The following is a 19,068-nucleotide window of genomic DNA, read 5'->3' as shown; positions in this document are numbered from 1 at the left end:
ACTGTGCTGAACTCCTAGCCTCGCCTCTGGGTGGTACATTATGGTATACATATGCATGTATATATTCTGTATATATTCTGTATATATATATTTACAGATTTAATGATCAGGTTAATTATGTTATTCCAAATTAAAATGTTTTGTAATGAAACACAAGATTTTCTGCCACAGGTCTGGGGTAAGTACCAGTAATGTGCCCTGACAGCAATATCACAGGAAAACAACACCAGAAGAGCAAAAAAAAGTGCTGGCCCCCCTACGAATCCCGGCCATAACAGCTGAGATTCACGCACATGCGCACAGCTGACATTCTGCCGTCGTGTAACCAAGCTTCATTGAAGCATACCACCCTTTGTGACGTAGATAGACATACAGCAGCATCAACCAATAAAATCAACGGTTTGAAGTTCAAAGCAGCTACATAACCAATAGGAGCTTGAGTAACCGCCAGTGGGCAAGCTTCTAGTGCTAGCAGGTTTTCGCCGAGCTTCCACTTAGTGTCAGGTCAGCGGCGTCACAGGTTCAGTTTGTTTGGAGTCAGCACGGAGGCAATATGGGGGTGAGGTAGCTGGCGGGGCGCTCTCGGTTGTCGTTGCCTTTTGTACGTGGCACGGACTTATTTATTAAGCGCAACGACAAAGGAGCTGAGACGAAGGGCGTCAGCTGAGGGCTGTAACTGCTCCAACTGCTAGCCACCCTACCCCGGAGGAGGAGGAGGAGAACAACAGGCCCGGGGGACGGAATAAAATGGAGGACAAGAAAGAGGAGGGCGAGGCGGAAATCCAGGAACACGGACCCGAATACTGGTTCACCAAATGGGAGCGTCAGTGTCTGGCGGAAGCCGAGCAGGAGGAACAGCCGGAGGCCGACACCGAGGACGGGCAGCATAAACTATGGCATCTGTTCCAGAACTCTGCCACCGCCGTGGCGCAGCTCTACAAAGGTCAGTGCTAGGGGAGGACTGGCCGGGCACGGGGCTGAGGCCTAGCGGAGCTCCTCGGAGGCCGGGGCGGGGAGATCCGCAGCCCCCACCTCACCCAGCAACAGAGGCGAAAATAACAAGATGGCGGACGGCTTCAGTCAGTACCCTGGCGGCGCTGTACCGGGGTAGTTCCGTGCTGCCCCTCCCTGCCCGTACCCCACCCGTGATGCGGAGAGGGCTGGCAGCCAGGCCTGGGCTCCCGGGCCCTCCCGGCGCCATGACACCTCTGGATTCCTAGTGCCCGGTTACCCCTTCCCAGCCGGAAGCGAGGGGTAGATTACAAAATGGCGATACTTGTCTATTGTGATTCCGGCGGCGGTGTATTGTGTGCACTCACAGCGGCCTCTCTTGTCTTCCTTTGCAGATCGCGTGTGTCAGCAGCAGGGCCAGCCTCTGTGGGCGACCTTCCAGAATGCCGCAACAGCTGTCACCAATCTATATAAAGGTAGGGCCGTGTGCGCCTGCTGTCACCTGGGCCACTGCCGGCTGCTGCATGTCATCGTCTGCTTGTGTGCCTCATACTGACCGGCCATTCCTAGCACTAACACTGGGGGGCGCCCCTCATGTAAACAAACACAGGAACCCTCATCCCAGAGCTAAGAATCGGATGAAGTAATAGTAACTAGTAGATCCCTTGTATTGTGGCCCGTAGGGGGCAGTGATGTCCCTGCTGGAGTCTGGCATACAGGGGGCGGTATGGTGCATGTTAATGTTTGTAGTATTTTACACCACTTGTATAGCTGAGTATATAAATGCGTATACTCCGTCCCTGGCTTCACCCAGTTATGCGGCATGGTGTAACATTGGTTGCAGTGCCATTATGGTTGATGAGATGTTTTGCACCAGTCCCCTGTATGGGGGGAGGGGGGGCACACCATGTGGTTTAGGCCTTCGCAATGGTTTTTGCCTGGACTTCTATGTATTCTTCACTTGCCATTCCATATACTGTACGTTACGTTTGCGTTCCAAGCTCCTCCTTAGTCAGTGGGCACTGTTACCAGCAGTTAGTAGTCTTCTAGTTTCTATGCAGGGAACAGACTGTTCCACACTGTCAAAGGGGAGTTTTTATGTTTTGTTTTTAGAGGCAGTACAAGGGAGTTTCTGATTGGGGGAGGGGGTTTGTTCCTGTAGAGAGAAGCCCCCACCAGAGTTGTCCGGTGATTTCTGTGTACAATGTATGGCCTGCCTTAGTTATTGTCTTCTGCAGGTTACAGGGCTATCGGAGCAAAACGCAACATAATGGTACGTGAGCGCCTATTTGCATGATACTGTGGGAATTCTGGCCTTACATATTATATCGACAGATGCTGGATGCAGGTTTGATGGATTGTTAGTCATTTGGGGTCTCCGCAGTGACTGACAATGACTGGAGATGCTTTGGTTAATGATCAGCGATAGTTTTGGACTTGTTCCTGAGGGTTTGTGGTTGAGCTGTGTTGTCTACCAGCAGCTCCTGCTCTGAATGTTAATACTAGTGGTTTGTATGTCAACATACTGGAGATTATGGGTCAAAGGTTTGTAAGTTCAAAAGGGATTGTGACCAAAGCCATACCTGCTGTAAATGGCCGGCTGCTCACATCTGGCCATGTCCAAGTGCACTGGGTGGTTTCCTTACTTATCATAGCAATAAAAGGATTTTTGCTTGTAGATCATTGAAGTCAAGCAGAGGTAAGTGCCTACAGGTTGGTCTCTTCCAATGGCTGTGGTCTGTGTGTGACTAATGCGGCTTGTATGGGATATTCTTAGAGAATTGGCTCTTCCTAACGTCTGTCCCTGACCACCTTGTATGGTATGGTAGAAGTCTAAGATGTTCACATCTTTGGTCAGAATATACCTTTTAATAACTGGTATGAGGAGGCTGTGAACACTGTTGAGCAATTAAGCTGCTGTAATAGGGGAGCAGATGTCTGTAGTCTCATATTTCTCCTAGCCACTGTGGCTCTTTTGATACTACACTGATACCACCGAAGTGTCACTTTTTTTGCTGCAAAGCCTTCTTGCTAAAAGTGCCTTTTCTATTTTCTGATCGGTTTACTACTTTTTAATACAGTGCAGGGTGGGGGCACCTCAGCATGACAGGTTTATGGATGTGGGTAATACCTTAAAATCTACACCAGGCAGGGACTGAAGCGGATTTAATTCTGGCTCATGAGACCTCCCATGAAGCAGTATAGAGCTGAGGCTGAAGTCAGCAATCTCACTGTTAAAACTGCTGCCCAGGATCTGAGGGTATTTGATACAGATGACCTATCATCAGAGACCCAGGCCCTATCCCGATCATTGTTTTGGCCTCATAGTCACTTCTAGCCTTATAGACAGGTCATCGGTGTCCATACCTTCTGATTTTTGGACTTTTTACAGAGACAGTGGTTCTCATTCTCTTATAGTGGGGGATCAAATAAGGCAGAATGATGGTGCCTGGACCTCACAATTGACTGTAGTCCTCCCCAAAAAGAGTTCAGTTTGTCGTGAGCTTGGCAGTTTGTTATAATAAGAACAAAAGGTGTCAGACATGAGCGCAGTGAGAGAACGGCATGTGCAGCTTATGATCCCTGCTGTCAGAGCTGCCTGCCCTGCTTTGCATCTCCAACAGCGAGGGGGCACCTCAGCTTGAGAAGCGGCGATCTATGGGGAGGAGTGGGACATTAGTGGCTAGACATAGTTGTAGTAAAGCTGGATTATAATCCTGGAAACAATCCCTTTATATGCAGGAATGGCCTGATAACCTGCACGGCTGTGGAACATGTCACATTTGTTTGTGCTTGCACTGCTGTCTTGCTTAGTCTAAGGTGGCATGAGAGAACGGTGTATGGTGTCAGCATTCTGCTGTTGGTTTCTACACCGTAAGATTGATGTGATGGTGCTCCATTCCCTTATCTAATAAAACATGCAAAAATAACTGAGTTTTATTGAAAATCACATTGCAATATCACATGTAAAATGTGTACAAGTTTACATTGGCTTTTGCCTAAAATTGTTTCAGAACATATTCAGGACCCTTTTCCCTTGGTATGGGGTCAGAGTTGGACTTTATGCACATGACGGGGGTTAGAATTTTATTGGAAGGCACTTGGGTGATGTCAGTGCCCTCCTTATATTGATGGTCAATAGGCCCCTGAACATAGCCCTTAGACGGTACAATTATTACATTAATAGAGTGGTGCCTTTTGAAGGGGCAGTACTACAATGGTGGTAGGGGATATTTTTGTTAGCCTAGTTGAGTATGATATATATATATCTATTTTTGTCTCGCATAGCAGATTGAGAGGTTCTATTTAAACGTATTTGTAGTTTAGTATTGTATGTGCATGTTTTCTAAAGGAAAATATTTGTAGTTTTCACCACAAATTCTGAGAATCTACCGTATTTGTTGGACTGTAAGACGCACTTTTTTCCCCCCAAATCTGGGTGTAAAATAAGGGTGCGTCTTATAGTTCGAATGTGGACTTACAGAACCCGCAATAGAATGGGAGATGCCAGCAAGGGGGTCTTAGACGCTAGCACAGGTGCCGGGGCCTGCAGTGACAGGAGCGTAGCAATGCTGCAGGCCCCGGCACCTGTGCTAGCGTCTAAGACCCCCTTGCTGGCATCCGCCGTTCTATTGCTGGGATGACGGGTTTGATGGGCATTAAAACTTAACCCCTCCCCCCCCCCCCCCCCCCTCCTCCTCCTCCTCCTCCTCCTCCTCCTCCTCCTCCTCCTCCTCCTCCTCCTTTTACCCCAAAGTGTGAATACACCCCCATACCTTTAAAGTTGCAGGCCGGCTCCTGCGCGGTGAGATCGCAGGAGCCGACCTGTTCTGCTGACAGCCAGGAGCCAACTGAAGGCTCCCAGGCCTGTCACTGCTATATTACTATTGCGGTTAGTCTATGACCAGCCTTAATAGTAATGTAGAGAATCTCCCATAGACTGCAATACACTTCTATTGCCAGCTATGGAACTTGCAATCAAATGATTGCAGGTTCAAGCCACCTAGGGGGAAGGGGCTATAAAATAGTGAAGAAAAAAAAAAGAAGGTTTTTAAAAAGGAAAAAAAAAAAAAAAATCTTCTAAATCCCTCCTTTCCCTAGAATACATATAAAAGTAGAAAATTACTGTGAAACATACACATTAGGTATCCCTGTGTCTGAAAATGCCCGGTCTACTGATATTTCTCAAACCGCCTTTTTTTTTTTTTTCCTCACCGTTTTGCCTCTGATTTAAATTAAAAGTTGATCTAAGCAATAAACATTCCCTAAAATGGTATAACTAAAAAGTACATCTGACCCTGCAAAAAAAACGCTCTGTGGATCTCCGTACAGCTGCAGGGTCACCTGTTAATGTGGCCTTGCAGCTGTTGCAAAACTACATCTCCCATATATTAAATATTTTACTTTTTTTTTTTTTTTTTTGCTTCAAAATTTTTACCCCTATTTTCCTCCTCTAAAACCTAGGTGCATCTTATATTCCAGTGTGTCTTATGGTCTGAAAAATACTGTAAATGGTTTTGCTTTAAAGGGAGAAATATGCTGTGAATTTGTGACCTAAACTGACAGGCTGTGAATTTAAAGGGCGCACTCTGGTCTCTGTGTGGCTTCCACACTGTGTTTTTTTTTTTTTTTTTTTTTTTTTTTTTTTTTTTTTTTGCAGTATGTATGCATGAGATTTCACAAGTCTTCATCCTTTCTTGCTTCTATAACAAAGTGAATTTTTCACCTGCAATTCTGCAGTGCAAAATCTGTAGCATACCTGTATTGTGTATGTACACCTGTGTGTGTATTGTGGCATGCTTATAAAGAGGCATGGGCAGGGGAAAGTGTTTGATGAATTGGTGCAATAATCTGTCAAGGTAGTATCTGGATGGGAAAGGACGGAGGTTAGATGTCAGTATATTTAAAGGGGCCTATAATGGTTACAGACTTCTGACATATTTTAATAGGTGGGGGTCCAGGCCTCTGGCTCTGTTTTAGCACAGATCTCTACAAATGGAAGCATCAGACATGTCACAGGTTTCTAAAAGTGATAGCTGCCTTTACATCAGAAAGATATCATCTTGAGTTGCCTACATTTTTCTGCAGATAACTTGTGAAGAGTTCTTGTTCATGTTGAACCTGATTTGAAGGGAATCTGCCAGTCTATGGCTGTGGTCTTTGTAGACTTGTATACTGTAGTGTACAGTGAAGGCTGTTGAACCTGCTTTTGGCTATAATTTGCTTGTTTTTCTCATGCAGACCTGTCTAGAATTTGCTGAACAATGGCAACTGCTGTAAGTCTTATATCAGGTCAGGGATGAGATTTTAGCAATAGCTGTGCAGGTAAGGGTTGAGATAGCAAGGAAGGGGCACACGGGTACATCGGGAGGTCTGGCAAACTATGAATTGCAATGTTAAGGTTTAGCCGTGGCAAAATTGTGCGGCTTTCAACTTCTATCTATATAATAGGTTGGTATTGTATGAAGTCTTTGGTAATGTAAGAGGGGGGGGGGGGGGTTTTGTTGGCATCCTGGAAGATTTAGAGTAGATGGGAGAAGTGTTTCTGAAGCTTGGCTCTCCTCTCACTGCCTGAATCTATGGACCTGTGTGCGTCAGGTTAAGCGGACGGCAGCTTTTAGTTTCCTTGCCTGACTGCAGTTGGCTGAAGTGTGGAGCAGTAAAGTATTAAAAATATGCTTGCTGTGAAAATTTGCAAAACATTTTTTCTTGACCCCTTGTCTGGGCTGAGGAGTGACTTGCAGAGTCTCATACAAAAGGCTTTGGCTTGAAAATCAAAAAAAAAAAAAAATAAAAAAAAAAAAAAAATATATATAATATATTTAGTTTGTTACATATTTCCTTCCATAGGAATCCGTTTACTTTCTTGAATCCATTAGAGGATCTTTCCCGCATCTGTCTGACCGTGCCTGTCAGCCATTTAGGAAGGAGTCAGTCTGAGAAGGAGTGTGGAAAATGCTGCCATTGTGGTTTGGCCTACTGACTCCATAGCCCTGTGTGTTGGTCTTTGCTAAGTTTCCTCCTACAATGAGATTTTCCTGTATTTTAGACAGGAGTGGGACATGACTATGCAATGCTGAAATCTTCAGTGATGTGGAAAGCATCCAACACGTAGGGATAAAATCTGAATTGAGCCGCCCATCGCTGGTTATCTTGTGTAGATAACTCTTCCCCAGAGGTTAATAAAAGGGATGGTTGTTGGCTAGTTTATACCCAGTTTTAGTTATGGCAGGCTCTCATGGCACTTCAGCCAGCCACAAAACTATTGTGGCGCAATGTTTAGTTAAGGGGAGAATTGTTGGGGAGAAATTCCCTTCCCCCACCTGGCTACTCTTGGTGTCCCAGTTACTTTGGCAATGGCTCAGCTCAGAGCACACAACAATGTTTTGTTGTAAATGTGTGAAGTCTGCAGTTTTCTGTGGCTCAAGAAGTGAATGGAGTAACAAATCAGGTCTAGATCTACAGAACTAAAATTCTTCTGTCAGTGTAAACCTTTTGAAAAGGCTCTTTAAGGTGTCCCTAATAGTAGATCCTTGACCCGTGCTGTTTCATCCCTTCTAGCTCTACAAAAAATGAATTTGCCTTTTGTCTTAATTTGTGTTGATTTTCCTTTGTAGAAAGCGTGGATACTCATCAGCGGACCTTCGATCTTGGGATTCACGTTGGCTATCAGCGACGTAATAAGGATGTTTTAGCCTGGGTGAAGAAACGTCGACGAACTATTCGCCGAGAGGATTTAATAAGCTTTCTATGTGGCAAAATTCCACCTCCACGAAACTCACGTGCACCACCAAGACTAACTGTTGTATCCCCCAACCGAGCGTCACCTTCAGAAACTGATTCAACTGTAGAGACTGATTTGCAGCCATTCCGAGAAGCGATAGCTCTCCATGGTAACACTCAACTTCTGCTTATTCCTCTATGTTCATCACGTTTTATAGTTAAGACTTGCTGGAAAATTTGAGATGAGGTTTCAGACAGATTAGGGTTTACTTCCTAAAAAACAAACAAACTAAGCAGCAGTAAGGATATTGCTAAATGCTTGACCAGCAATTAATGTAGAACTACAGAGAAACCTCATGGTGACATCATTAGAAACTAAACAAGTCAAGGAAGGAGGGGCAGTGGCAGGACTCATGAGTAATAAATATATAAGGAGTTAATATGGTAATGTAGCAGGATCTATAATAACTACATGTACAACTAATATTCTGTTTAACAAAGTTACATTGAAGTCATTGGAATTTATCAGGAGTCTGACGTTGCATTTACGTAATAAGTTAGGAATGGCCACTTTGGGTTCAGTGCACATGCCATGATTGACTCTGCTTTGCAATCATTTAACCCTATGGGGATGCAGGGTATTCTCCCCCCCCCCCCCCCCCTTAGCTTTAGTTTGGGGGTGGGGTGTCATTGTGAAACAACCTCCAATATATACACTTTTTTTTTTTTTTTTTACACTACCAAATTCAATGTCAAAAACAAGTCAGCAACTTTTGTCCATCAGGTCATTACAAGTACAGTAACTCCATAGTTATATTGGTTTACCACTTTTACAAGTAAAAATATCACTTTTTGAAAACAGAATATGGAGACCCCCTAGGAAAATAATTTGAGGCCTTTAACCTGTTTTGCACATGGGGATAAAAAGGGCTTAATTGCACATGGGGATTCCTAACTTGTTTCATTTTACACTTTCAAAGCCAGGAAAGGTGGGTTTTTCAACTTTTTTTTTTTTTTTTTTTTTTTTTTTTTTTTATAAATTTAAACTTTTCAAACTTTTTTTTTTTCTTCCTGTAACTTTCTCCCACAATGGGACTTGAACCTGAGATCTCTGATCCCTAGAGCTTCCTTGTGTCTAATGTGCATAGGCAGTTATCAGGCTTAGCATTGCTGTCTCCTAGCTGCCATGGCAACCCCCTGAGACCCCACAAGCTATCACTGGGGATCCAGAAGGGTGGTGGGCTTTATCTTGACCCTGGATTCCTCAGATGCTGTGACTATTGATCGTGTGTGTGTGTGTGTGTGTGTGTGTGTGTGTGTGTGTGTGTTAATCTGCCAGTCTCTTCTGACTTGCTCTTCTAGACCAGGCCTTGACTGTAACAAGGCAGGGTGCCAGAAGTAATGCTGCAGGCTCAGCTCCTGTGCTCATCGTCAGATGCCCCTTGAAACTGATCTACAGCCACTCCTCTGTATCTTGGGAAAGATTCACATGGCAACACTTGGTCTCATGTTGCACGAGTTTCCCCAATGTTCACTAAATTCAAATTAAAGGATCATAAGGGGAAATATAACTGGGCAGTGAACTCTCTGCACCCCGTCACTCTTCTGCTTATACACTGAATAGAGCAGGTTCAGTCATGTGATCCAGGGTCAGAGCATCACATGAGGCAGAGAAATTTTCCAGCCCTTCGAAACATAGCTGGAATCAAAATGGTCAAATTGCCAAGTTGTGTTTTTTTTTTTTTGCCATTTTAGTTCTAAAAGAAAAAAAAAAACATGCTTTTCCCAAAAGTATATCTGCCCTGCAAAAAAAGGTCAGATGCAGGCCTTTGGGGAGGTTAAAATGTGAAAAGAAAAATTGGTATTCCTGAAATTGTATCAACCCATAGACAGGTGACATGTCACTAACGCTGGGTTCACACCAGTGTTCGGGTCTGTTATCAGGTTTCCGTCAGACCGTGAGCGTTTTATGCACTCCGCGGCTAAACCGTGGTTTTTGTTTTTTTTTTTTTGTTTTTTTTTTATATTTAAAAACTGGACACACAGTTCTGCATGTTACATGTCCGGTTAAAAAAAAAACAAAACTGTTCGGCTGTGAGCGTTTTATGCTCTCCATGGCAAGACACTTTTCAAACCCGTTCAAATTAATCCTCTCCTGTCCAGTTTTGTGCAGGAAACAGAAACATGCAGAACGGAGTCCCGGGCGCATATGTGAATGAGCCCTAAATGATATAATTACAAAAGTACAATCTGTCCCACAAAAATTAAGCCCTCATAGGACTGAACAGAACAATTCTAAAGTTATGGAAATACTTGACTAGAAAGCAGCCCACATCATATTTGTGACCAGAAGTGATAGACCAATAACTAAAGCCTCAATTTCTAAATGGTTTGAAGCCCTGTGCAGACAAGATGCCTGTGACATAAAGATGTCACACACAGCCCTCGGTGTCTTCAACCTTTCTTAAAGAGGTTGTGCTCTTATGGACACTTATTCCCTGTTTTGTGGATAGGGGATAAGTGTCTGGTGGCCGATTGTTGGGACTTGCAGCTATTAGGAACACGGGGAATGAAGGTCCCTAAAGCCTCCTTGTGACTGGTGCTCCATTCACTTCTATGGGGCTGCTGGCACTGTTAGAGATTAGTTCCTGCTACTTCTTAGAAGTGGATGAAATGCTGCTACATTTGCACGGAGGCTTTCGGGTAATTTCATTCCCCCCCTGTCCTCTAGGTCATTGACTGGAGTTCTGTTCTCCAGAGCTTTGATGGTCTGGTACCCAGTAATGGGAAAGAGGCTTTATAACCTCATTGTAAGACCTTTCTGCATCAGTCTTACTGATAAATGGTGGGAGAAAGGGATTGGTTGAACCAATATGCAAATTCGGTTAGAGTGCGGCAAGGCAGACCAGAGCATGCTTGTATCGCTGACCCGCACCACTTCAGATCTGTCTTCTGTTGGTAGTGTTGGCCTAATTCTGTGGGTCGCTGCAGCAAGTTTTCACAAAGGTGATTGAGAAGCTGTTGTTGCCCCCTGCAGGTCAGTTAGTGGCTTAATTTGTGTTGTTGCTGACAGGCTTACCACGTGGCCTATTGTTAAATATATATAAATATCAGTTCAGTGGATATCAGGCAGGTAGCTGTTGAAAGGGTGAACATGGTGCTTGGCCCTTCATTTAATCTGATCTCTACCTGCATGCTGTCTAGTTGGTAGCAGCAGCACAACATTTTACAGGTTTGTCCTATTCATTTCAGTGGAATGAAACTGTGACCTCCTCTATCCCATGCAAAATAAATGGGTGTGTAAAGAGTAGGATTTAGTATCCGATGGCCGGATATCAATGTTTTGATCCCCGAATTGAAATAAAAGATTAACCTTTAATATTGTAAATTTGCATCTTCTGGTGGCTCATGAACTCAGCAGAGATCTGTCCCAGGTAGTCAAACTTAGGTTTTCCCCATCACCTTCCATAGAAATTAAATAAAATATATCAACTTGATATATTCTGAGTTCTGTACAATGTGCTGATTTAAATAAATAAATATGATCAATATGGGGCTGACACCTGACCCTGGACTGATCAACTATACAGAGCTACTTCAGTGCCCACCCAGTAGACTATACTAGACCCAGAAGCAGGAACTCTGTCCACATGTAGTTCTTGGTCCTCCTTCTTAAAATGTCATGGCTTTAGCAGTAGTTCCCCATACCTTTGCGTCCACTCTTGAGGCTTGCTCTAGAAACTATTGCAGAATCGGGAACATAAATGTGCAGCTTTTCTGGCCTCAGCCTGAGTTACCTGCTAAGGTTGGTTCTCCACCCATTGGTGTATTGGTAGGGTGTGCTGTCAGTCTGACCACTAGATGGCCCTTGTAATCTGATGCTGTCCTTGCTTCCAGTGGAAGAGTGGAGTGGCATGACTTCATCTTGGTAACCGTTCCGGTGCCAGCCGGGGGTCTAGTAGCTTTGCTTGGATACTTATTTAGTAGCCTAGTGATAAGGCACCAAAGCCTGAGGTCAACAGACAAGACTTTTTCTTGCTGTATGCCACCATTAAATAAGCACTCCAGAAGGGAAAAAACCTCTTCATTCCTGCACTTATCACCTCCCCCCCCCCCCCCAATTCTGTCCCATGATGCATCAGAGCAGCTGTAGCCTGTACTATATTTTCCTGTTGTGACAGTGCAGTTATCTTAGTTTATTTAGGAGGATACAGACAGAAGGATAAGTGTGTGTGTGTATATATAGATGTGAGAGAGGAACTGTCTGCTCCTCAGTAGTTAGTGATAGAAGGGTCTTTCTCCTTGTGGACAGCCTGTGTTGAATAGCCATCATACAGGCAGGCAAGAACCTGTTCATAAAGGAGTTATTAGGTTTTTATCATTTGTCTATCCTTAGGTGTGCCTGACTCATATTGTTTACTTACCATGAGCAGCGCTGCTCACTTACTGTACAAACTCTAGTGGTGAGTGTAGGGACAGAGCTGTGGTTCCTGGGTGCTGCCATTTTCCCAGTGATCACAGGCACCTGCAGCAAGCTTCGGGGCCTACGTCCCATTTCTATGACAGCCGAGAGCCTTGTGCACACTCTCCAGCCTGTCATTCTGTACTTTGTATTGCAGGCTACTAGAGATGAGAATACTATTCGAAACAGCCATTTCGAATAGCATGCACCCATAGGAATGAATGGATGCAGGGGGTTAAGCGGCCGGCCGCCTGCAAAGTCTGTGTGCCGGCTGCTTCCATTCATTCCTATGGGTGCGTGCTATTTGAAATGGCCGTTTCGAATAGTACTCTCTCATCTCTACATGCTTCTAATGCAATGCATTAGAGATATAAATGCAAAAGAAGTAAGAAAAATAGTGTTAAAAATTCAACCAATCCTTTCCCTAGAAAACATATAAAACTACTTAATACTGTGAAGCACCTACACATTAGTAGCCCTGTGTCTGAAAACGCCCGCTGTACAAATCTATAAAAATATTTTTCCTGTACGGTAAACGCTGTAGCGGGAAAAGTCAAGTGCCAAACCGCTGTGGGTTTTTTGTTTCACTGTCTTGTCTCGGATAAAAATTTGAATAAAGTGATCAAAGCAATAGTAATTCCCCAAAATGGTATAACTGAAAAGCATACCTGGCCGCACAAAAGCCCTACACAACCCCCGCACACGGAAGTATAAATAAGTTGCAGGTGTGACTTTTAGGAAAATAAAATTTTAGACAGTTTTCGTTTTTTTTTTTTTTTTTTAAAATGTAAATAAAATTGTACCGAAACAGCCTGCTATCACTGGGAAAATGGCGGCACCCAGGAACCGCAGCTCTGTCCCTACACTCACCCCTAGAGTTTGTACAGTAAGTGTGCAGCGCAGCTCGTGTCAACTTGGCTGCACAGTGAACACCGTAAAAACAGCCTGTAGGAGCACCACACAAATGCACTTTTTCCTTCAAATCCACCTCATTCTGCTTCCCAGTATATTGTACAGAGTAATAGTACTTCATATGGCTCTTGGAGCAGAAAAATAAGTTATGGGCTTTGGAAGGGGGAAGTCAAAAATGAAAAATGCCCGTGGCAGGAAAGAGTTAGAGGTTTTAAGTCCCTCAAGTGGAGTTTTAATACTGATGACTATATGCAGAATAGGTCATCCATATGTGATCTGTGGGGGTCTGACATAGACATTAGACAGGATCAGCTGTTGCAGCAGCTTCTGTGCTCGATCTGCTAGTAGGCTGGGAACGTGGGCCGCACCACTCTTGTTCAGCTGAAAGGTGTGGCACAGGATCCCTGCCAACTGCATAGTGTTGATTCTGGGGAATAACAGCCCTGTTCCAATTACTTGTATAGGAGCAGCGCCGCCCATCTATTGGCACTGGGGTAGGCACTCCAGCTGTTGTAAAACTCCCAGCATGCATACTTACTCTGCTATTCTTGGAAATCCCATGGAAGTAAATGGAGCATGTTGGGAGTTGTAGTTTCACAGCAGCTGGAGTGCTGAGGGTTGCTGATCCCTGCACTAGCAGCTTCTGATCTGTATGGGGTCTGAGCATCAGACCCCCACAGATCATACTGATAACTGATCCCGTGAACAGGCCCTCAGTATGAATATTCCAAACTGAAAACCCCCTTTTAAGTTATAGCCAAACTCTTTGACTTGAGTACTTTTATGATTTTATAATTTTCACCACATTGTAACTGGTGGAGTAGAAAGTGGCGTATATGACTCAGGTCTCATAGTATATTCTGAAGTCAAAGGAATCTGCACTGTACAGAATATTCTAAGCTCTAAAGGAATTCACACACAATCTCACACCTATAGCTTTTCGTTCATATGATCCTATAATGACTTAAAGGGATTGTGCATGACTTTGAAAAACTTTTTTTTTCCCCTCTGGAAGTGATATCCTGTCTGCTGGTCACATGCTCATGCTGCAGCTTCATCCCACCCACTTTAATAGCACTAAACTGTAGCTTTGCCATGTGACCATTGGACATGAGATCACTTCCTGCGAGACAGTGGCCATGTTCTTGTCTCCTGCACAACCCACTTTAATGATCTGCCTAGAAGGTAGTGGCTAAGGACTCCTGTCCTGTGTCCATACTTGTAACTTTCCTTTCAGTTATATGTGCACTGAAATGATCTTCTGTTTGTTACAACTGTTTTCTTTAATTTCAGGTCTTAGTGGTGCAATGGCTAGTATAAGTGTTCGCTCAAGTACTCCAGGCTCCCCCACCCATGTCGGTGGCAGTTCTAATACCAGCCGTAGGAGAAATGGACTCCTTGATGTGGATTTGAATACTTTCATATCAGAGGAAATGGCACTCCACATGGACAATGGTGGCGCTAGGAAGCGTACCTCATCCCAGTGCAGCAACGTCATTACAGACTCGCCAACCAATAAACGCAACCGAATGATCTAATTCTACAAAATTCTACAAATCCACCATGCTGCTTGAAAGCCACTTTATCCTCAACATACTGTCTGAAAGGAACCATCTTCCCTCTTCACTGCTCAAGTCCAGTGAATTCAACAATTGCCATACAAGAAGTTCTGAATATTACAGTAGACGCATATTGGCTTTCTTTGAACTTTACATTTTACATCTGAAATTGTGTAGTATATGGTAAGATCATCTTAGGTGACCATCAGTCCATTAAATGCAAAGTGACCTTACTTGTATTTGCAAAGGGAAAGAAATCAAATTTTTTTTTTTTTTCTCCAGTGTATTGCTTCAACAGTATTGCCATCTGAGTTTGCCCAAGACATCAATGGGCTTACATCACTTCTGTAGGCTTCCATTGTGTTTTCATACACACTGCAAATTCTTCAAATTTCTTTTTTTTTTTTTTTTTCTATTCCGTTTTGGTTACTGTGTGATTCTGTGCAGCGGTGCTATGACTGTCTTATACAGTGAATCCAGGAGCAAAACTCCATTGGATTCACTTTGTATGTTTTTAGTGCCCGGACATGCCAACATTATAAAATGTCTCCAAATGATTCTCTTGGCTTTTAAAGTTGGTCAGTTTCAGCATATGTATGCACTTATTTACATGCTTGTTGTAACCTTGTTAGGTAATTGTAACTGTATAAGCCACACTAAACCCTAAAAAAAACAACCCAAACTATTTCTATAACCTTCTCCTTGTACATTTTTGGTCAATGGTGTATTTATTCTGTTAACCGAAGGTATCGTTTTCTGCCACACTCGGCCCCTGTCCACCCGGTTTTTATTCCCAGACACATTATGCCCCCAAACCACTTGTAATGAACAACTTAATCCTATTGGGATTGTGTTAAAGTCTGTTCCTTCTTGTTAGAGCAGGTGACAATGGCCTTCTGTGGCGTGCCATCATTGGAGTGCTTGCTGCAGCTTCGTTCTTTGCCCTAGACTGCAAAAGGTTTGACTGGTCTGACTAAATCTTACAATGACTACCCAGTTTTACATTATTTTTTTTGCTTTAAATCTCTTCCCATATAAAGAAATAAGTCTTAGTAAGCTTAAGACTTCACGTCCATTCTCGAGCCGTGTTTAAGCTTACAGTTGGAATTGAACACTACGCGCGCCGTACTGAGATGGTACCGTACTGCTTTGGAAGTAGCTCATGGATGCCCCTAACAGTAAAAGGGCTACTAGAAGAAGGTTTCTTTGTATTACTTTGGTGCACAGTGTAAACACATTGAACTTCTTCCTGGCCACTTGAGAAATATCCAGCTTTGTATAATGTTGAAAATTTTGATCTGTATAACTTTTTGTATTATCGGGAATGTTATAACTGAGAACCTTGCAACCAGTTATGCGGAATCATTTGGCCTTAATCTGCTGTTTTCTGAATCCATGTGTTTTGTCACCAGACTTCATCCGTGACCATTGTGTAAACTGAACTTCATTTTTTATGGCAATAAAGGCACTCCTGCGAACAGTAGTGAACTGGTCTGGTAGCTGGAGAAGGGAGGGGGGGGAAGACACCAAAACATTGGAGTGCCTTATGTGTTCCTGTACCATGACCCTGGAAGAGCTTATCATAAGGTATGACTATGCGGGTCACTGACTACAGATCATGGCTCGGCGTCCGTGCAGAGCACCATCATTTGTGAAGTTCAGTTTAGTCGAGACTTTTTTTTTTTTTTCTCTATTTGGAAGTGATCTGTGCAAAATCCCCCAAATGTAGAAGGTTATTTACTTAAAATGATCAACTCTCTGAGGGGTTTCTGGGCTAAAATGGACTTCTGCTGAGGGATAGTGAGATTGACACCGTGCACCCCACTGATACACATAAGAGGGGCAGATAAACTAAATCTAACTTCTACATTAGTGATAAACTGCACCAGATATTCCAAAGTATCTGTGGTTTGATAAGTTTGACAGAATTTTGGCACAATGGCTGAAATATTGGTTCAAGTTCTAGCGGTTTATATGAAGTCACACCCACGTTTCCACAAGCCCTGCTCATAAGTCATCAAGGCACACAAACTGTTGGTATCTAGAGATGGAAAGGCTCAACTTTTTTTTTTTTTTCTCTCCTTGAAAATGCCAGAATTCAGTTGCAAATTTATTAACTGATCTGCTCCAGAATGTTCTCATGTAATGGCTGAACCAGGTCACTACATCCTTAGCTGCTGTTCAAGTAAATGGGAGCTGATATACAGTACATCAGAGAACAGCACTGTGTGTGTCCTGCTCAATTATCTGTATCTAAAAACTGCTCTGAGGGGTGTTTATCAGACCTCCCATTCAATTGGTCCATCAGTATTTTAGCCCAGAAAACCCCTTTAGGATAAGGACCCTTGTTGGGAGAATGCAGGGTTTTTTTTTTTTTTTTTTTTGAGCCAAAGCCAAGATTGGGTACAAAAGGAATGGGAAATATATCGGAAGTTGAGATACTTTCTGCTCAATACTCTACTGGCTTTGGCTCAAAACACAGCAAAATCTGCACCAAAAAAGCTGCATTTCTGCAATGTGGGGCCTTGGAATCCCTTTAAGGCTATCATTAGGAGAACTTTTTTTTTTTTTTTTCTCTCTAGGCATATATTTGAATAGCCTTTAGAAAGGTTATTCCACATGTTTTGTTTGTAAATCCTCCCAGCTGGTTTTGAATTGGCCTGCTTTTATTGATATGCTAAGTAACCTCCATCGTGCACCCGGAAGTTCAGTGAGCACTGTCTGCTGTGTACATAGGGGAGGTGAATGCAGGGAGAATCACAGACCCTTCCTGGAGGCTAGTTAGCATATCAATGAAGGCAGGCTAATTCTAAAACTGCTGGGAGGTCTTACAAACAAAAGGTCTACCCTTTCTAAAGGCTATGCAAATATATGCTTAGTTAAAAATGAGCTTTCCCAATGATGGACTCCTTTTAACTGGATTTTTCAGAACTTTCACATTCTAAGAGTGGGTTCAATCTTAGTGGGGGACCAACTTTTTGGAATACTAGTGATCAGCTGATGCGTCTGGTGCTTGTGCCGCAGCCTGTGTATCACCATGCACCGTGGCTGTGCCTTGTACTACATGTAGCCCTGACCCCTTTACATGGACAAAGCTGTCATACCAAGTACAACTTAGCACTGTGCCTGGTGAAATGGCTGCTGTTTCTGTATGAGCTGATCATTGGAGAAGGGGTGTTTGGAATTGAATCCCCTACCCTTTTACACACCCCAAATCTGATATTGTTGACATGTCCTAAGATTTTGTAGTCAGTTCTAGCAAAAACCCTTTTACAGGCTGCATTGAGTATATTTTGCATCCACCATCTGTAGAGACTGTGCCCTTGCAATGTTCCTGATGTTACCCATATAGAATGTGACAGTTCACACACTAAGTGCTGCCAAAATAAGTGTATGGAAGTGTCCGTCTGACAATCATCTGAGTTGGTGTTAGTACATGTGCTGTCCTCAACCTTCTGAGCTTTCATTTCACTGCTTTCCGTATGTGGAGTCCTGTCTAGACAACTAGTAGAATGGAAGGGCTACAGAAAGATTTCTCGGCAAAAGCATTAGAAGTAAGGTCACCATTTTACAGCAGTTGCTTGGGATGTGCCAAGTATATATTAAAGCTGCCCTTTAACATTGTGTGAGCTGTGTTTATTAAATGCCTATTTCCTCTGGCAAGTTTAAGTAACACTTCTGGTTTTGACTGCAAATTTTAACTAATAAAACTCCACCATTAACAACCTTGTGGTGCGTCTTTACACTTTGCCATAACTTGGATGATGGCTTTGAGGTTTTGGGGACACTTTGTATAACTTTCCAATGATGTTTTATTAAGCTTAAGAAAAGGCCTATCGTGTTGTGCCAGTTGTCAGGAGTTTGACCTTATATTCACAGGACTCATTACTGGAGATTAGAGATGAGCGAGTACTATTCGAAACTCCCGTTTCAAATAGCACGCACCCATAGGAATGATTGGACGCAGCTGGCTCGCAGGGGTTAAGCGGCCTGCCGACGGCAAAGTCTGCGCGCCGGCCACTTCCATTCATTCCTATGGGTGCGTGCTATTCAAAACAGCCGTCATTTGTCTAGCTCTTTATCCTTTTTCTACGAAGACGACGATCTAGTGATCTGACATAACTATTCATATTGCTATCCTAGTTCTTGGTTGGACTCCTTGATGGATTTACTAGTATGGGAGAGCTAGTGTTACCCACTGTTGGCTGCCAACTGGTTTGCACCCACTTTCATGGTTCCCTCATACATTGCCGTGTTTGTAGTAATCTGATAAAGTTAAAGCTTGACCTATATTTTGACAGTCTGTTAAAAGTTGACTATCAAAATATTGGAAAAAAAATATGTAAATCTGTTTTCCAAGATGTAAATAGGAAAACAGTGCCTCTGCTGCCGTCTAGGGGTAGCTCTCTTAAAACATCATGCATGACTTTTTCAACAAGCCTATTACTATGATACAAGGAT

General features: G+C 43.3%; 1 protein-coding gene across 1 annotated transcript; it reads left to right on the top strand.

The window, feature by feature from the left end:
• The first annotated feature begins 484 nt into the window (after positions 1-484).
• Positions 485-16,089, top strand: HAPSTR1 (HUWE1 associated protein modifying stress responses). Its single transcript, XM_075285954.1, has 4 exons — positions 485-943; positions 1,347-1,427; positions 7,569-7,844; positions 14,342-16,089. The coding sequence occupies exons 1-4, from the start codon at positions 748-750 to the stop codon at positions 14,584-14,586; spliced, it is 798 nt and encodes a 265-aa protein (XP_075142055.1). The 5' UTR covers positions 485-747; the 3' UTR covers positions 14,587-16,089.
• The last annotated feature ends 2,979 nt before the right edge of the window (positions 16,090-19,068 follow it).

The sequence above is a fragment of the Leptodactylus fuscus genome, chromosome 8 (assembly GCF_031893055.1).
Source record: "Leptodactylus fuscus isolate aLepFus1 chromosome 8, aLepFus1.hap2, whole genome shotgun sequence".
Lineage (NCBI taxonomy): Eukaryota > Metazoa > Chordata > Amphibia > Anura > Leptodactylidae > Leptodactylus > Leptodactylus fuscus.
Note: the sequence above shows the minus strand (reverse complement) of the source record. Positions and strands in the feature narration are given on the sequence as shown.